This window comes from Sebastes fasciatus, chromosome 18 (assembly GCF_043250625.1).
Source record: "Sebastes fasciatus isolate fSebFas1 chromosome 18, fSebFas1.pri, whole genome shotgun sequence".
Lineage (NCBI taxonomy): Eukaryota > Metazoa > Chordata > Actinopteri > Perciformes > Sebastidae > Sebastes > Sebastes fasciatus.
The window spans coordinates 18,112,884-18,131,775 of NC_133812.1; the positions used below are offsets into that span (position 1 = coordinate 18,112,884).

The 18,892-nt window shown below is 39.8% G+C and overlaps 1 protein-coding gene and 1 non-coding gene across 2 annotated transcripts in view; both read left to right on the top strand.

Annotated features, from left to right (window-relative positions):
* mthfd1l (methylenetetrahydrofolate dehydrogenase (NADP+ dependent) 1 like) overlaps positions 1 to 12,971 on the top strand; it is a 35,557-nt gene extending 22,586 nt beyond the window's left edge. Inside the window, exons 21-28 of the mRNA XM_074615504.1 lie at positions 1,600 to 1,739; positions 2,486 to 2,527; positions 4,159 to 4,262; positions 4,775 to 4,952; positions 5,520 to 5,627; positions 5,751 to 5,903; positions 12,273 to 12,391; positions 12,626 to 12,971. Coding sequence (XP_074471605.1) covers positions 1,600 to 1,739; positions 2,486 to 2,527; positions 4,159 to 4,262; positions 4,775 to 4,952; positions 5,520 to 5,627; positions 5,751 to 5,903; positions 12,273 to 12,362 — 815 coding nt within the window. The 3' untranslated portion in view covers positions 12,363 to 12,391; positions 12,626 to 12,971. The remainder of the gene's footprint in view (positions 1 to 1,599; positions 1,740 to 2,485; positions 2,528 to 4,158; positions 4,263 to 4,774; positions 4,953 to 5,519; positions 5,628 to 5,750; positions 5,904 to 12,272; positions 12,392 to 12,625) is intronic.
* A 4,638-nt stretch (positions 12,972 to 17,609) lies between these two features.
* Positions 17,610 to 17,683, top strand: trnai-aau (transfer RNA isoleucine (anticodon AAU)). The gene has a single exon. It is a non-coding gene; the product is annotated as a tRNA-Ile (tRNA).
* Positions 17,684 to 18,892: the final 1,209 nt, after the last annotated feature.

The window sequence follows — 18,892 nt, forward strand, 5'->3', positions numbered from 1 at the left end:
AAAGAGTTTGTAAAGTTTTGGCCAGCTCCCCAGTTGCAGCGAGTCTGGCAGTGATGCTCTAGTGGGACATAACTTAAAAACGAATAGATCTTTATTACAATAATGAAATGATCATATCTTCACTAAACCCTGGCTGTTAAACCAAACCAGCTTTTCTCCCTTAACATAGCTTAGTTCTTGTGTAACTGTTCTCCTTCTCTCTCTGTGGATTTACTTGTTTTCAGTGTAATTTAATTACTTTGTTTTCTTCTAAAATGGGCCTTGCATTTTTGTGTTTACACAGTTCATTTTGGACATGTTTTATTGGTCTTAGGTTATGAAATTAACTTTTTAGGCTTCACTTGTGTTTTATAGTTTGAGTACACAATGACTAAAACTAACACTTCAGTCATGGCTTTCATTAGTTTATCATTTAAACCAGTCATTACTGGTTAAGACTGGGTCGCAGGAGATTTTATTAGGGTTGCCAAATACATTTTCTGAATTTCTTCTGTAGTCTTTTATATTAGATGTATATCTGCAGTACAACTTTGAGCCACATGAGAGAGCCTGAATGTTCACATTGATCTGATAGAGCACCTGTCTACTCTGCCTAAATGCATTTATTTGATTTATCCAATGTATATCTCTTTGACATGCCTGGTTTACCTGTTCAAGATAATATAAGGTGATGAGGAAACGGCGGTAAAAATGGTCAGTAGTGTTCATTTACGCACAAATTCGGTTAATAGGGTATTGTGAATTTTATTGCGATGGTTTGTCATTTTTAAAAAGATGGTCCCTAGAAAAAAAGGTTGGGAAACACCGCTTTAAACAGTATCACGAGAATAATGTTTAAGTTCTAGGCTATTTAGAGTTCAGCTGTTACTAATGTACTATGAGTTGTCAACATATGGTTACATGGACAGACATCTAGACATCACACGGCGCCGTCATGTTGCATCTTCACTACCAACAACCCTCACCAGAGTACACTAAGAAGCAGATCTGGAGGTCTATCTTTTTGGCGGTGTACGTGCAGTTATTTTTTTCATATCCGGGGTTCAAATGACCGTGTTCCCACCAGGCTGCACTAAATGTGATATACACCAGAAGTTGTTAAAACCTCACTAAACAAGTTGGGCGTGAAATCTTCCTCTAAAATTCTAGCTTAGCCCCACCAGCTAGTGTTTTAATACAATGGTGCCACACACAAAAAGTAACAGGAAACCTTATCTTAACAAGGCCGTCATTCCAGGTGGACTATTTGCTTTGTTTGGAGCCGGTTCAAGAGGCCTGTGTGGAGGGCTGTCTATATCAGAGGCGCTCTGTCTCTTTGAGAGCCCTTACAGTGAACCCATTACTCAGTACAGTGTTACTGTTTAGACAGAAATACAGTCAGACTCATCTCTTATCCCCATGATTCTTTAAAGATGTCTGACTGAACTCAGCATATAAAGTTATACAGTATATATATGTACCACTGGCTCAAGATTTACTTCTTTCTTTCTTTACTTAAAGAGCACAAACAAAAGAGACTCTTAACATGGTTCACACTCGCATAGATTATTTAGAAATATGATTATTTTTTTTTAAAGATGGAAATCTGTTTCCTCACAGTGACGGAAGCTGGTTTTGGAGCGGACATCGGGATGGAGAAGTTCTTCAACATCAAATGTCGGGCTTCAGGGCTGAGGCCAGATGTGGTGGTGCTGGTTGCAACTGTCCGAGCGTTAAAGATGCACGGCGGTGGCCCAAATGTAAGTTGACATAACACAGTTAACAAAACACCACAGACAACACTCTGATGTGTTTGAATTGCACTGGATGTCTGTCTATTTTTTATTCTCTGCATAATGCTGCCTTGCCCGGACCACACTGCCTGCGTGAGCAGCGCGTGACAACTACCTCGCTGAAATGCTGCGTCTCTCACACGTGTGGTGTCCACACCAACAGTGTTGCTGCTGCCAGCCTTTTCTTTCATAATGGCCATTTCATATCATTATAAAAGTCATTTATATTAATTTTAGACAGAAACAGGTAAAGAAGTGTTTGCTCATTTCTAAATGAGAAGAATCCAAATTTTTTTGGAGCTGTGCAAGTCACTGCATTTTCTACATCAAGCAAATATTTCAGAATTTGTTAACAAACGAAGGTATTCTGTCCACATAATCAGCCGCTGTGCTGTCCGTAGATCTGTAACTCAGATCTGTAAGATCTTTAACTCAGTAGAAATTTGATTAGTTAACCAGTTTAAACAATCGCTGAAAGTTATTTTTGTGCATATCCATCTGCAGTTCAAAGAGCAGATATATACAGATTGACCTTACTAAGAAACATCACAAGGTCTCGTGAGGCTCTGTGCCCTTTTTATAAACTAAATTCTCTGTGTAGTCAAATAAATATGTCCAAAAAAGCAAAACTAGATGGAAAATAAAACAATATATTGCTAAATGTGACATAATACTGAAATGTGTGATTAACTGTTCTCTTTGTGTGTTTTCAGGTGTCGGCAGGCGCACCTCTTCCCAGAGAGTACATTGATGAGGTATGAGCCATGTAGATATGCATGAATGCACACAAATATACACGAAAATGACAAGCATAGCCACTGAGACAAAAAGATAAAGATGTGGGAGACGGGACGAACATGTTTGAGCTGAGGAGTTTGAATTTCTTCCAATCAAGTTAAAATAATTAACTAAGCCTGCTTTATTACATTTAGTCATAAAGGTCAGGATGTTTGCAACTCACTGGCGAATGCAAGACTCCAATTATACAACAATCATGCGCTCATTAACATAATGCTGTTTGGTTGTTATGTGTTGTGTTTTTGAGTGAACTGCCATGACGGCCATGCCTTTGACATTCCCAACATGTCTTCAGGGCCCCTTACAGCCCTGACCTTCTGTAAAGATGGGAAAAGATCAGGAGAACTCTGAGTTGCATGGAGATGACTTACTACACACTATTATCAAATCCTTTATGCTGGTTTTGTCCTTTAGCATGTGTGGCATAAGCCAGGATAAGCTTTGGGAAATGAGCCATCGTGTGACACATTTATAGAAATAAATGTAATAAAGGAAGTTTCAGATCAGCCTATCTGCATCAGCTGTATTCTCCCAGACATTTAATTCCTCGCCTATATACATAAATACTTCTATACATAAATACTTCGCCCACTAACATCGTTCAGAGCACTTATTTGATTAACAGCACAAATACAGCCTTTGCATGTGGTTTCCGGGTTTGTGGGTCCTGCTAATGTTGAGGTGGGATTCTTTTGGGGTGTGTGGGTGTGTGTGTTCATATCTGGCTAAAATCACTGGTCTTTCGGGCAGGTTCAGCTGAGTAAATAATGAAGCAGTATAAGTTAATTGTGAAGCCTGTAACGAGAACCAGAAGTACTGGGGAAAACAGAGCCATGGAAATGAATTTATGGGACCTGTATGGCCTCACTCCTTTTAGCCCGGGGCTGCACACACACACACACACACACACACACACACACACACACAGAGTAAGATTGGATTACTGCGGTCAAACTTGGAGTAGCTGCACATTATGCTACTAATGTGCTCTGGAGTAACTGGACTTCTGCATATAGTAGTATTCAATGTCTGAGTGATAACTGAATAACTGCACAGTGGGATGCTACCAGTCTTATATTCTATCAGGGCTTTTCCATAATAGGAGAGGTAGTCGCTCCGAGCCATGCCGTGAGCAGCCGGCGAGCGGTCAAGCCGTTTCAGTTGAATTACAGTAATACATTTTAGGGCTGCAAATAATGATTGTTTTCATTGTCAATTAATCTCTTGATAATTTTTTTGGATTATTGATTAGTTGTTTGATCTATAAATTGTCAGAATAATGGTGAAAAATGTCGATCAGTGTTTCCCAAAAGCCTAAGATGACGTCCTCAAATGTCTTGTTTTGTCCACAACTCAAAGATATTCAGTTTACTGTCATAGAGGAGTAAAGAAACCAGAAAATATTCACATCTAAGAAGCTGGAATCAGACTTTTTTTTTTCTTAAAAAAAAAAATACTCAACCCGATTAGTCGATTATCAAAATAGTTGGCCATTAATTTAATGGTTGACAACTAATTGATGAATCTTTGCAGCTCTAATTACATTCGTGACCTTTTTCTTTGTTTCCTCTGTCTCTTTCTCCTCCAGAATCTGAGTCTAGTTGCAGGTGGTTGCCATAGCAATCTCAGGAAGCAGATCCAGATAGCACACCTGTTTGGGGTACCAGTCGTGGTGGCGCTCAATGTCTTCAAGTAAGAAGCATGCAGACACACATATCCACAAAACTTGAATCGCCAACTTTTCTGTGTGCTACGTTCACCCTACGAGCGACAGAAGACACTGCCAGGCATGTCCAGTTACATTGTCGCAGAGGTGTTGCTTAAGTGCTCATTAATGTAATGTTGTTAAAAAGCACTGGGACCTGGCTAACGAAACGGAACAGGGTGAAACAAAACATATGATTGGTTGACACTTCACCGCGTCATTGGAGAGCTGAAAAAAGTTGAGATCAGCTCAACTTTATCTGTAGCGTGTCATGCCCGTCACGCAGCGTGAAGTTGAAGCTTCATGTCACCGGCTTCCATTGAAAATGACTTGTAGCCTGTTGCTGTGTCGCTCATAGTGTGAACACAGCACTAGACTAGTAATGGGATAATCAACACATTCCTTTGGCCCACAAGAGCACCATTTTGTCTCTAAATACGTAATTTGTCACCAAGGCCAACAAGCGCTGCTAACAATGTTTCCCTTGGTGATCCTTTAGGACAGACACCCAGGCAGAGATTGACCTTGTGTGTCAGATAGCAAAAGAGTGCGGAGCGTCTGACGCTGTGCCGTGTCACCACTGGGCGCAGGGCGGCCGAGGCTCCGTAGAGATGGCCCAAGCTGTGAATGAGGCTGCCAGCAGACCCAGCGACTTCCAGTTCCTGTACGACACGGAGGTGAGAGCAGCAGATACTCTCCATGGAACACCTGCATCTTATGTGTTTCTATGGCAAGAGAGAGGCATTAGAGATATCAACAATGGCACTGTGACTAGGCAGAATATTTATTCAAGATATAAAATAACAAATAACAGTTACAGATATCTCAAACGTCATTACGACTAGTCCGAATTGATGTGCATGACCTTGCTGCAAGGCTTCCTGTTGGATATTAGTTTAGCCATTAGCCATAGTTTTACTAGGCGAAATGTAATTACAGATATCTACAATTAGAGTTTTTACTAGGCAAAATGACGTTGCAGATATCGGTGATGAATATCCAGTCCAGCTAATAAATGTTAGAACAGCTTGCGAGAGAATAAAGGAATGCAGTGTCTAGTATGAGTCTAACGGTAAAAGTCAAAGACGTTAAATGACTTAATTCTTACGGTGTAGCTCTTATTAACTCTGACGTCACACGGGATGTGTGTTCACTAAATCTAATTTCCTTGATTATTCCCTTTGACCGGAGTGCTCATGTTTTTCCACCCGTCTCTGTTTTGCCCACTGTTTTTCCCATATTAGATGCCAATAGTGGAGAAGATCAGAACAATCGCCCAAAAAGTGTATGGAGCTGATGACATTGAGCTGTCTCCAGAGGCCACGGCCAAGATAGATTACTACAATCAACAGGTGAGATCACTGCTGCTGCAATAACAGCTGACTCCCAGCTCATCTCCTTTCTCTGTCTCTCTTTAACTTACACAAACACACGCACACTCATATTACCACTTGTTTTGTTTTTCCTATAACCAGGACTATGGTTCATTGCCCATCTGCATGGCCAAGACTCACCTGTCCCTGTCCCATATGCCTGACAAGAAGGGTGTTCCCACTGGGTTCGTTCTGCCAATCAGAGATGTTCGTGCTAGCATCGGGGCTGGTTTCATCTACCCACTGGTGGGAACGGTACGTAAATGTAGTATTCAGAGCAGCAGGCTAATACTAACTTCAGTCTTTGGGCCTTATTGGTGGAAGAAGTACTTATTAGTACGCATTTAGCACCGAAAGATATTTCCAGATATTTCCCTCAGGAGTTGGTAAAAACATAGCTAACAGGAAAATGAATATTGGACTTACATTTATCAGATGGACACAAACACAACTGTCGAATGAACGATGTGTAAATAAGCAGCTGTTTGCTAACATGTTCACCATATCAACTTAAAAGGTGATGATATGTCTTTTCACTGCTCCCATGTGGGCAAAGAAATCTGTTATTGTAGGTTTGAAGTCAAATCTGGAACATGTTAGGCGTCACCCTGAGGGCTTAATAAGTGTTTTGGCTCAGAACCAAACATTGTTGCACCACAGGGAATTATAGCAAAGTGTTTATAATGACTTATGTTTTGACCCTGTGCACAGAGCCCGTTGTATCTTTTCTTGTGCATTTCAGGGGGTATGCGTTGAAAGACTTTTGTCTCTGTATTGTCTCAAAGTGTCAGAGCAGTTATGAATTGCCATTTACTGCACAAGACACTGAATCTAATTTTACAACGTGGCTCCCTTCCTTCACCTCGTTACTGTAATATCCAGCTCCAACACTGATGACTCCAGCTGCTCACTTTGATCTCTCAGGGTCGTGGACAGAAATTAAGTTGGGCTGTACTAATTAAATAAACTAATTAAAAGCCCACTCTGTACTTCTGGGAAACCACAACCTCTGATATTTTATGTTCATGTAGTTTGTTGCTGTGAGGTTGAGTCACTTTTTTCTGTCTGGCTTACTTCTTAATTCAAGCATCTCTAGAGCGCTCTGCTGTAGTAGAAACTTAATGTTCATGCTTGCATCTTTCCTTCCCCTGAGTTAGTCTCCATATTACTGAGCTGGTTCGAGGTGAGCTGGGCTAGTTGATGATGGGCCGGGCAGGAAGGAAGCGGCTTCCTGAGCGTTTTGCCTCCCGCTGTTTCACCAGCGTGCCCCCAGGTGACGGGCTTTGATACGCTGAGGCAGAGGTGTCAAACACCGGGCATGCTGGGAAAGGCATGGCAGTGTCTTGGTGTGGCGTCTGTCCAGTCTCCCAACCTTGCCTTTGATGTGCTGTGGCCCGCGGAGCCACTTGCACGTTGACAACCCTTGAACTGTGACTCCTAACCCAAAGCAAGTCTCCAAATTGTTCTTTGAACTCTTTGGCTTTTAGCCTCTGCCTGCCAGACTCAAAAACATTTTTAACTCTCAGCCAGACAATGATTTATAAATAGATATAAGGTTAAATAATGAATGTTGAAGGAGAAAATGCATTGGGCGAGGCAAGTGGAACAGAGGTCAGCATGTAAAGGGGGCATCTACATTGTGGAGTTACTTTTTTTTCTTTATTATGCAATCAAACAGAATAGATTTGAGAGCAAAACTTTCTACACTGCAAAGTAAAATACATTTGTGAATAAAAATGTATTAATGTGAATCAAACACTTTTGTTTGCGAATTGAAAATTTTTGCTTGCTGTTAAGCTGAATCTTGTGGGCGGGACCTACGCTGAAAGATGTAAGACACGTCTCTATTGGTCAGTCTCGGATTGACAGCTCGGCAATATCCGAGATGGAAGTCATGTTTAAACATACCGGCGTCTTCTCCAGTATGAAGACAGGCGTCTTTTGCAACAACACATCATCAGTAGAGTAAAACTAACCTGTCTCACGACAGTCCAAACCCAGCTCGCGTTCCGGCTTTGCTATGAACGCTTGGCCGCTACAAGCCAGTTATCCTTGTGGTAACTTTTCTGACACCTCCTGCTTAAAAACCCAAAGTCAGAAGGATTGTGAAGCCCCGCTTTCACGGTCTGTATTCATACTGAAAATCAAGATCAAGCGAGCTTTTTCCCTTCTGCTCCACGAGAGGTTTCTAGGGAGGACAGAAACCTGTGTCTTCGCTGTGGACTTCTGAACGCCTTCAGTGGATGTTGCAAAGCTGTAACTCTGACCGAGGCTGGCCAATAGAGACGTGTCTTACATCTTTCAGCGTAGGTCCCACCCACAAGATTCAGCGCAGCAGCAAACAAAAGTGTTTGAGTCACATTAATACATTGCAATAAAACATTTTTAATTGCAGTGTGGAAAGTTTTGCTCTCAAACCTATTCTGTTTGTTTGCATAATAAGGAAACCAAAGTAACTCCATTTGATTAAAAGTTTCAAGTGCATTTGTTCCTTTTTATCATGGGAAACATTGCTGTTTCGTAACATATGTATGTTGAAATGAAATCTGGCAAAACATTGACAATTTCTCAGAAAGATCTCACTAGCAAAACTCCTGAGGCGGTGAGGGGCGTGAGTGTGAGAGGAGGAGGAGGTTTGGGGGGGGGTTAAGGGTCTCTACAGGGTGAAGAATCAGGAAGGGGCTGATGTCATTCTCCAGATATGTGTGGGAGGGGTCGCCAGCAGAACAATAGATCTCTTTAGAGTTCATATCCCGTTAGAGCTGCCTCCGCTGCACCATTAAACCGTTCAGATTTATAGAAACCCCTCTCCATCCATGGCTGGATATTCCACATGGTCACAACTGGTTAATGTTCCAACAAGTTGCAGATCGGTTAAAGGACTGTGATTACATCTATAATGGAAAGCACACACATGATGAAAGTTAATTTATGTTGGCTGACTTTGGTCATGTTAATGCCCCAAAGACCAACCACAAACTCAGTGAACCCAGGCATGTTTTTATCTTTGAAACTGACCTTCAACTGTAGTTTTACTTCATGCAGAGATAAACAAGTTACAGTGCCGACATTTGAAGCTCTGTCCCTGTGCATCAACACCGCAATTGTATGAATATGTTTGTCCAATGTGTTAGTGCTGAGCATTTTTAACCTGAGTACTAAAAGGGCTCGCAGAGTAATTGTCTGATGTTTACGACTTGTCCCTGAGAAGTTCAAGTGCTCCCTTGGGGAGGCAATTCACTCTCACAGGTGAGAGTTCAAACTAGACCCATGAACTCTTTGACTCATTAATGTAACACCACCTTTCTACACTGGTTCATTTTATCTATTCATTTTTCACAATTGTCTCACGGCCAAGAATGCAGCTTCATTAGATGAACGAACATCCCAACATAAAGAGCATCCTTAGCTTTTTATGAAGCATTTACACTCACGCGTACCTCCCTCTAATGGTCCATTAATCTTAAATGGCACACATCCATAATCTCCTCAATCCCCTTCTGTAGCGACCGTGCTGTCGTTGACCGAGACTCTCCTCCAGGATCAGTGGGGGGTAGACATCCAGCTACATTGTCTCCTCCAGGGTTTCCCCTGACAAAGACACATTGTGTTTGGGTATAATAGAGGGACTTATTTGGCTGAGTGGAGTTTCCAACTTTAGCCACGGAGTGTTGTGTGTTTTTGCGAGTGCCAACTTGTTCTCAGGCTGGCGAGCTGGAGGACCAGCAGAACAGCGCATCCTTTGTTTCTTTCAAAACCGTGACAGTTAAGTCTTCACATTTTAGCGTGTTTGGATATTTAAATGTACAGCCTGATACGTTATACCAAAAAGCTGAGAGAATTGTGAGAATCAAATTACTTTAAAGCCGTTTTATTTCACTTCATATCTTCCTGTTATCTGAGAGTTATACATCAATTTCACTGAGTGGAAGTGAAACAGTTGAAGCACAATCTACAGCTACCAACACTGTGAGTCACCTAACATCGTCTATGGGGAAAATTAATTTTTAATTCTGAACCAGGGGCGCCCGAAATAGCTTCTCCCACTCAGCAATTCAGTTATCAGTTAGTGACATCATGCAGTAGTGTTTGTGATGTCACAACTAAAAGGAGGAATTAAGTAATGTCTTTGCCGTAATTGTTCTTAATGCATCCATTAGAATAAAAGGTGATGCATTGGTATTGAATTCCTTTAGATCTGCTCATAGTGTGAGTCATCTGTGGTTAAAGCCCTATTGATGGACGCGGTCAGAACAGTGTCGTGTAACAGCAGTCACTGTTGACATCAGACCAATGAGAGTGAGCATCCGCTCCGTCGGATTATGTAAGCATGCACTCCTCATTTTGTCCCTTCGTTTACATGCAGAGCTGCGTTTCCTCAGACAGGAAATTGGCAGGTCACTTCCTCCAGTCTCATTTCCACTAATGGGCCCATAAAAGTGGCCTTGGGTCAGAAGGAAGGAGGCACGCAAAGAATGTCGCTCCCTGTCTAATGAGCGAGATAATTTACTTTTCAGCTCGGATGGGACGATGTGGCGGAGTTTTGGGAGAGGAGTGTTTCCCCTGGATCAGTTGTACTGTGCTAACAAATCCTTTTTTTTTATCTGCCATACAACAAACACTGACGAGTGTACAGTTGTACATTTATTGACTTGAAATGTTAGATTCAGATTTAGTTTTGGCACCTAAACCAGATGAAACAGGCTTCAATTAACCATAGCACATGCTGTTGATATCTGGTCTTGTTGACTGTACGTGTGAGCATCCATTCACATGCTCTCTCCTGTTTACGTCACAAATTTCATTAGGAAGAATTTCCTCTGTCGGTTACTTGTTTTTCTTTTCTCCTCTTATTGAATCTTACTCCGTACAAATCCACATCCCTGATAGAAGTTGGCTGTCAGCTGATCATAGTGGCAGCGTTCTTACATGCATGATCACATGAAAAATGTTTGTTTGTGTATCCACCAATTTGGGAAATACTTTTGGATATAATTCTCATTGAGTTTCCACTGGGGCTGTGCAATTAATCGAATTTCAAATTTCCAACGATGAAAACAAGATAATTGACATAAAACAATTGCCGCATTTCGTTTCGCAATGATGCTCTTGTTTTGTCTTTTGTTATAAATCCAGCGCACACCTTTCCTTTACAGTGGTGCGCTTTTGCTTTTGCTTTCCAGCACACAGTTGATCACTCTATTCATTTTTTTTTACACTCCTCAGAAGCCAAATTTCCTATAATTTACCTTTTTTGTTTTTTCAGTATTTCAGATATAAAATGCAGCTTCTTTTAGCTGCTTATCGGGCAAATCAAAACTCAATGTGATTCTTAGAAATCTGTCAGAATGGTAGTCCGTAACACCATTATGGTTTTGTATATAGCGTTTTAACTTTGTCTCGTGTCTGTATGGTAGCCTTTTGTTATCTATATTTTGACGACAGTGAGCACAAAGCCTCCATTGTCTGTAGCCAAATTCATCACTGCTAAAGTGTAGGTTGTCAACACACTGATCATCCGTCTGCCCAGAGCTAAATGAGTCTAGATTATAGTTATTGAACCTGTAGGGGTTCATCTTATTCTGTCTCATTTAGTTTGATACCAAGCCTTAGTGGATCGTCTTTTAGTGTATAACAGCTGTGTTGTTGCAACGGCTTTAATGTGAGGTTTTAGTTATTATCTAGATTGTAATCTTTCTTTCTTATTTGGTTCTGATGTCACTGACATTTTTATGAGACTCCTGTTTTAAGACGGACCGAAAATATGAACCAGCTGTTACTATAACATTCATTTAACAATGCTTCGTTTCATTTCACTTATGAGTTTAATAATGCATTTGTGTATTGATTTATTTCAGATGTATTTATTATGTATACATTTATTGTGCAGCATGTTTCAGTGTAGCCACATTGTCTCACACACTGCTTGGATATTTATTTACAGCATTTCGATCTGCACATCTTTATTGTTTTGCTGTTAAACGTTTCAGCGTTTAGACTGAAATGCTATAAATGTTGTTTATTCAGAATCAGAAATACTGAATATTGATCCCCAGGGGGGAAATTGGGACGCTGCAGTTGTTCTTATATAAAAGCTTAAGGAAATATAAGAAAAATAGAAATAAAGGAGTATGTAAATTATGTACATAAAGCTAGAATATATAACACAATATATGTAGATAAATATGAATAAATAATACAAATGAGAAATTGGATGTATAAGATGTATTAAGTGTGTTGAATTCAACATATAAAATAATGTGGTGAACACATATCCGTCATGGTGTACTCCCAGTAGACTATAGCCCAATGAAATGGGAGAAAAACGACACAAGAAGGATCTGAAAAACGGCGTAATCATTTTAAAAGGATGAGTAGGATTTCTGTCCTGGTGTCTTATGATATATTTGAACTGAAAAAGAAAACATTTTAAATCATAAAACATTTGGTTAGGGGATCTTCTTAGTCCTCAAAATGACCTCCAGTGGGTCATTTTTAACATCCTGAAACAAAAGCTACATGAAACAGTTTGACGAGGAAAAGGATTACAACTTGATTTTGATTATCGTGAGTCATTTTTCTAACTCTGCCTGCCAGCTAAGTTCTTCCCCTCTGCTCCCTCAGATGAGCACCATGCCCGGCCTGCCAACCCGACCCTGCTTCTACGACATTGACCTTGACCCGGTCACAGAGGAGATCACCGGGCTCTTCTGAGCACGCTGCAATGAAAGATATTCTCTCAGGTATCCTCTCGTACACATCAACATAAAATATCTCATAAAATGTACCACTCCAGCCAACTGAGGAGCATCCATTGTGTCATTATAAATATTTTACAAGCAGCCATTGTCTCTATAACTGGACTTTATATCCTCCCTGGAGTTTTTAGTTTACTACCTCGTTCACTCAGCTCCAGTCTGTGAGGCTACTCTCACTTACACACACTTAAAATCATCATCCTGTTTTTTTTTTCCCAGGCTCCCTGCTCTGTTCTCAGGATCCTCAGCTCCACGCGTGCACCATCAAAGCTGCATCTTTGACAGGAAATGCTTTTCTTACTTCCCAGCAGCCCACACTCTCGCCACAAATCATAGTAACATCCTCTGGATAAGAAAAGAAAAAGATCACCGGAGCATTAGCTTAATTCTGTATTTGCATATCTGTGCCAAAGATGACCTTCTACAGCCATATATATATATATATCGTAAATGCTGTATGTTTTTGCTTTTGGCCTCTCGGTACGATGTTTTCTATGAGTATGGAAGAGTCAGTTTACGTCTTAAAATCATGTTTTTTCATCACCTTCTAATTTCCTTTTTTTTGTGAAACAAATCACTCAAATGTCTTAAACGATGCTGCATGTTCTGTACATGTCTTAAGCTTTTGAATTGAAATAGGCAAAGCTTGTGTATTTATTAACTGAATTGCTGTGATACGCACAAAAAGCCATATGGTGTTTACTTAACCATTATCGTCCTAACCTGCTGGATGCTGCTGAGTAAAAATCACTACAAGTTACACAAGTTAGAATCATCAGTTTAAAGACACTTTTCAGATATTTTTCAAGTATTACATTTTATGTGTTGAGAAATCTGGAAATTGTTTTAGCGGAGGTGATGCATCTTATCGGTTATAAACAATAGCCTTTATGCTGTGTGAAAATAGCTTTTTTTCTCTATGCTTTATTTCATAAAAGTTCACTTTTTGTATTATGTTAGTGGAGGTGGTCTTAATTTCAGTCCTCCACTGGTGAACCTGTTTACATTTCACGCTCGGGTTGTGGTTTGCATCCAGACAGCTGTTACATTTTTATTTTATTAAGTCTAAACTAAATAATGTGTAACTAATACCAATTTTCTCTGAAAACAAATTTAGTATTCTCATTAATAACGGGATGTTAATCATTTTTGTTCTCCAGCATCAAATGTGTGTGCCTTCAAATAAACCTTATATTTACTCTAAAACTGTGTGTTGTGTTTTCACGCCCAGCAGTTGACTTGTGACTCGGCCCATCTGTTTGGACACATGCGCTCTCTTCCTGTCGTCCCGTGGTTCTCCACAGAGACGATTCAAACACAAACCTATTTTTATTACAAAAAAAAGAAAGCTCCCTCTTTCTCTATCGCTCCACTCACATATTAAAACTTCTGTTTTTCTACCCGAGTGCAGCTTTACTCCGACAGGGGTGTTGGAAGAGTGCCCAAAAGCCAACGGTCGGGCACCCCAGGGTGCAGCATCTGTCATTATGAGGTGTTTGGGTTTACAACATAGAGCCAACATACATGTGTGTGCCTGTCATAGCTGGCATTCCACACCTGCTAAGTCTGTTATTCTGTGTGTTCACCAGGCAGGATCTGGCACTTTAACTACAGTCCAGGCTGCAGGAATGCTCTCATTTATACAGTAGTGCTCCAACGCCATATTCAGTGTGTGTGTGGGAGACTGAACCCTCTTGTTTTGTAGCTGATGACAGATTTGAAGACGTGGTGTTGATGAGGAGGGGCCTTAGTCATTGCTTTGTAATGTACTGGAAAATCCCCGTTTTGTCAAGTTGGAGTTGTTTACGTTGAGCTTCTGTCTTCATCTGCTGGAGCCTCCAGATGTTTGAGCTCTCATCTTTTAGCACTCATATTTAATAGACTGGCTAATTTCAGTACCAAGGACAGGTCCCTTTGAACGTCTGTGTGAGTGGAACTTCTCAAAGAGCTGCTGGAAAATGTACAAAGTCTCAGATTAACTGTGCGACAGTTGACTTTCATTAATTTGATTACTTGTAAATGTGCATCATTAGAGTACAATATCAAGTGGGTCTAGTATTCCAGTATAGGATAACTGGTTGGTCTCTGGGTCTTTGGACAAAACATAATGAACTAACATCTGTGTGCTGTGTGTACTGTACTCGATGGGAACTTGGAGGCAACAGGGGCCTCCAAACTGGCCATGGGTGACCAGGTGACACTCTCATAAATCATTCTCATAAATGGTGAGAATAATTTGCATTTATTGACGAACATGACATTTTTGTTAAATCTAGGTTTCTCTGAGTTTTTTTCTAATACTTCACACATTCCTGTCTGGTTAAGTTAACTATTTGTTCAGACAATTGTTAAGCTACATGTTATCGTCCAGTTCTAAGGTATTTAATATCAATTTTGGAGAAAAATAAGTTTATTGCTCAGCATTTCAGAACAACAGGTTTAGTCTAGGGCTGCACAATTAATTGAATTTTAATCGAACCATCAATATGGCCTACTTTTTCACAAGTACATTTTTCTAATTGCAGGAGATGCAATATATGTTAAAGGCGAAATGTGTGTCAAAATACCATTTTACATTGAATATTGTGGTGCTGCAGAGATGTCCTGGCCTACACATCATATTCTACAGGCTTAAGATCCCTGCAAATATCATGCCATATTCATTTTAGTATTGATTTTAATTATGTTTTTCAATGAAAATGAGAATAATGATGTAAAAATGATCACTCCCTCTATTATCACAAATATCTGTTAAAATAATTGCAATTTGATATTTTTTCAAAATCGTTAAGCCCTGGTTTAGTCTTTACGTTGCAGTTTTTGAGTAAAATTATTATTATGCAAAAATAGCTGTCCTTTTTTACCCATCTTGTTTTGGAGCAAACCCATTAATTTGCTGTGTGTAACAAAGTATGAATGTGTCACCCCCCCTGCTGTGTCTGGGCGAGCCCTCGCTCTGTCCCCACGCCAGACATCAACCCTCAGGGTCGCATTTTTTAACTCGCCCCGTCTCCGTCTGAAAAACATGACACTTCCCACCATTTCACTGTTGAATTTAAAAACAAAATATGCATCTGTATCTGGGTACTTGCAGATGTAGTGATATCTCTTGTGGCGTAAAGTTAGAAATTCCTACAGTTTTACCATCAACTTAAGTGTCATATACTGTATATCTGTGGTTTCAGTGGTTGTTCCTTCTCAAATCTCTCTCCATCATCTCCTCACATTTAGACAGAACGATCATTTTACTACTAAATGTACTCTGGTTTTCATTTTAATGTGGTCAGCAGAAAACAATAGGCTGGTTGTATTTTGGACAAAGTCCTAGAGTGGATTTCCCTCAGAGGACAGCAAGTGTGGAAAAGAGAGTATTGGTTTGTGAATGTTACTCCTCCTGTAAATGTGTGTGTGTGTGTGTGTGTGTGTGTGTGTGTGTGAGCATGCTTTGTGCCTTTTAATGTGCCCTTTGCATTACTGTTTTATTGAGTGGAGACGTATCCGGTAAGGCTTTCACTTTAATGAGAACCTCCTCCCCCCATCTTACTCCACTCCTCCATCCCCCCTCCTCTTTCATATGACATCAGCACTGCTGCTGATGAGCCTGCCATGCTGAAGGTCATTGACTTACACATCAATCTGCATACACTGTACATCTCTCATGAGGTTATCTATCTTGGTTTCCTGTCTTGCAAAGACACATGTTTGGAATGATTCTGTAATTTTACAACAAGAGCCGCCGCCTGTATTCTTACATGAGATCATTTCGTGCCACAAAGGTGATGAGAGATGTGTATTGATGAGGATTTGTAGATTCAGTAGTAAGCACACATTCTGCTTCACGTTCAGTTTAAACACATGCAGCTCTGGGAGCAGAGCATAACCACAGTGCTCTTACTCTGCAGCCTCAGTCAAAGGGGTTATACAGAATACAGTATCACTTCTGTCTACTATATTTCCCAAGTAATATTGTATTACATCTTTAAGATTTCTATTGTTATTTTATCACGTTAATTGAGATTATTTGATCATTCTTAATTTATTTTAACACCAAAATATCCACTGCTGCTGTTATAATTATTAGTCTTTAATGCACAATCCCTTTTTTTTTTTTTTTTAATATGTACATATCTGTCACTGCCAATATAAATCATACACACTGTACAAACAGTATATAGACATGTATACAAGTACAAAGTGTACATTATCATCCTGTCCATGTATATCCATTCTTTGCACTATTTGTATTGTTTACACTTGACTTGTAGAGACGTTTTTACTTTACTTCTTATTTTATTGTTGGTCACTGGTGCTTTATATATATATATTCATATCATATTTACATACACACCTATTTCTTTCACTACTTGTGTGCATAACAGTCCTGTCTATTCCTCACCTTTATTTTCTTTTTCTATTTCTGTGTAAGTACGTTTAGAGAGATGCATAAAAGCCGGAGTCAAATTCCTTGTACTTGGCAAATAAAACTGATTCTGATTCAGATTTTTTATGCAAGAGTCTTAATATGGACCATAACAGAGTAGAATTTACCTCTTATATAATGCTGACAGAGTGAAATCACATGCAATATAGCCGGGGAGTTGGTTGTTTATTTTCTGGCTCTGCACATGTAAAGATCAGTCAACAAGGTAACTCAGAAATAAAATGCTTAGCAGATAGTTCTTCATATTAGCTGCCGCCTACATTACCCACAATGCACCCCAACCGGCAACCGTTAGGATTCTTGTGTTACCTAGCAGCTAGTAGCCTCGAGCCGTTAGCGGTTAGTTTCTAGCAGAGATGAAGAACTGGAATAAAGAGGTCTGGTGGTAAGTTCAGTTTTCTAGTTTGTTTTCATTTTCAAACTTATAGTCTTCAGACCTAGATAACATTACAATTTATTAGATTTCGTTTAACATTAGCTGCTTCTGGAGCCACTAAAAGCTTTAACGCTTTCCACATATACTGTATATAGAAGCACTCCCTAACACCTAGCTGGCTAAACACACTTTGATGTGTAAAAGGTGACACTGCCTCTGGGTTTTACCTGGTAAAAAAACTGACATTTGAGAATATTTTTTTATTCAAGACAAGTGAAGTGAAGTCTTTAGGGAATTAAATCTCAAGTAGCCTAGTAAACTGTCTCCAAGTCATTTTACCAGGTCAAAACATGAGTGCAAATTGAGTGAGTTAAAACTGGATTTAAGGCCGGTTAGCTCAGTTGGTTAGAGCGTGGTGCTAATAACGCCAAGGTCGCGGGTTCGATACCCGTACTGGCCATGATAGTTTTGGGGTGGAGGGGTGCAAATGTGGCTCTTCGGCAATGCCGATGTGCCCTTGAGTCAGGCACCAAACCCCTAACTGCTCGGGCGCCTGTCACGGTCCTCCTCGACATCACTTCGTTAATGCATGTATATACTGTAGGTCCTGTTTGTGCATGCATGTACTTCAGGTGTTTTGCGTGTAATGGGTTAAAATGTCCCCTCAGAGGATCAATTAAATAGATAGATAGATAGATAGATAGATAGATAGATAGATAGCAACTTTATTGATCCCGAGGGAAATTCAAGTTTCCAGCATCACACTTCCATAGTGCAAAACATGTTAGTAAAAAGGCAGTAAAAAAGTTAGTAGTGCAAAGTACAAAGTACAAAAAAATATACCAGATATAAAAATACAAGGAGATGAAGAAAACTGTTAAAACTGAATATAGTGCAGGGTAACAGCTGTGATACATGACTATAAAAAAAGTGAGTAAAGTGCAAAAAGTGATATAGTGCTGAATAATAAAATATAGGAGATATACAGTAGAGACCAGGGGATTAAGAAATGTCAAATATGGAATATAATGTGGGATGAGAACTGAGGTAGAGAGTTTTTTAAAAATGGACTGAAGTGCAGAATAAAGCTGTATTATTGGTATAATACAGTAAAAACCATAAATATGCCTTCTTCTTCTTCTTCAAGTCTGACTCAAGATGCATGTTTTACTCCCAACAGGATAAATAAAATGTCTTTTACTTCCAGGTCAAGCTGCTACTGTGTATTCTATGCACATACATTTCCAACATTTCCACCTCCAAGATTTCATATTTCATCAGTCCGTTAATTCAAAGTGTTTGTTTGTGTTTGTGTTTTGGTATTTGTGTAGCTGCAGGGACCCTCAGTCAGTCTAGGCCTGTGTGGACTTGGCTTTGAGCACTCGGGTTGTAATTTGGGCGTTTTTTAAAATTCCAAACAAAGTGGTACATGGCTCAACGTGCAATTAACATTTAAACCTGAACATCATGAGCAACACACACACACACACACACACAAGAATAATGTAAATACTGTATGTCTTTATGTGTGTGTGTGTGTGTGTCAGAGAGAGATTAGATTAGAGATTCAAAACTATATTTTAATTTAATTTTTGAGCGTATAATTCATTTACCAGGCTGATTAGAGCAACTTGTAATAAATTCAAAAAAATCTAAAAATAGATAAATT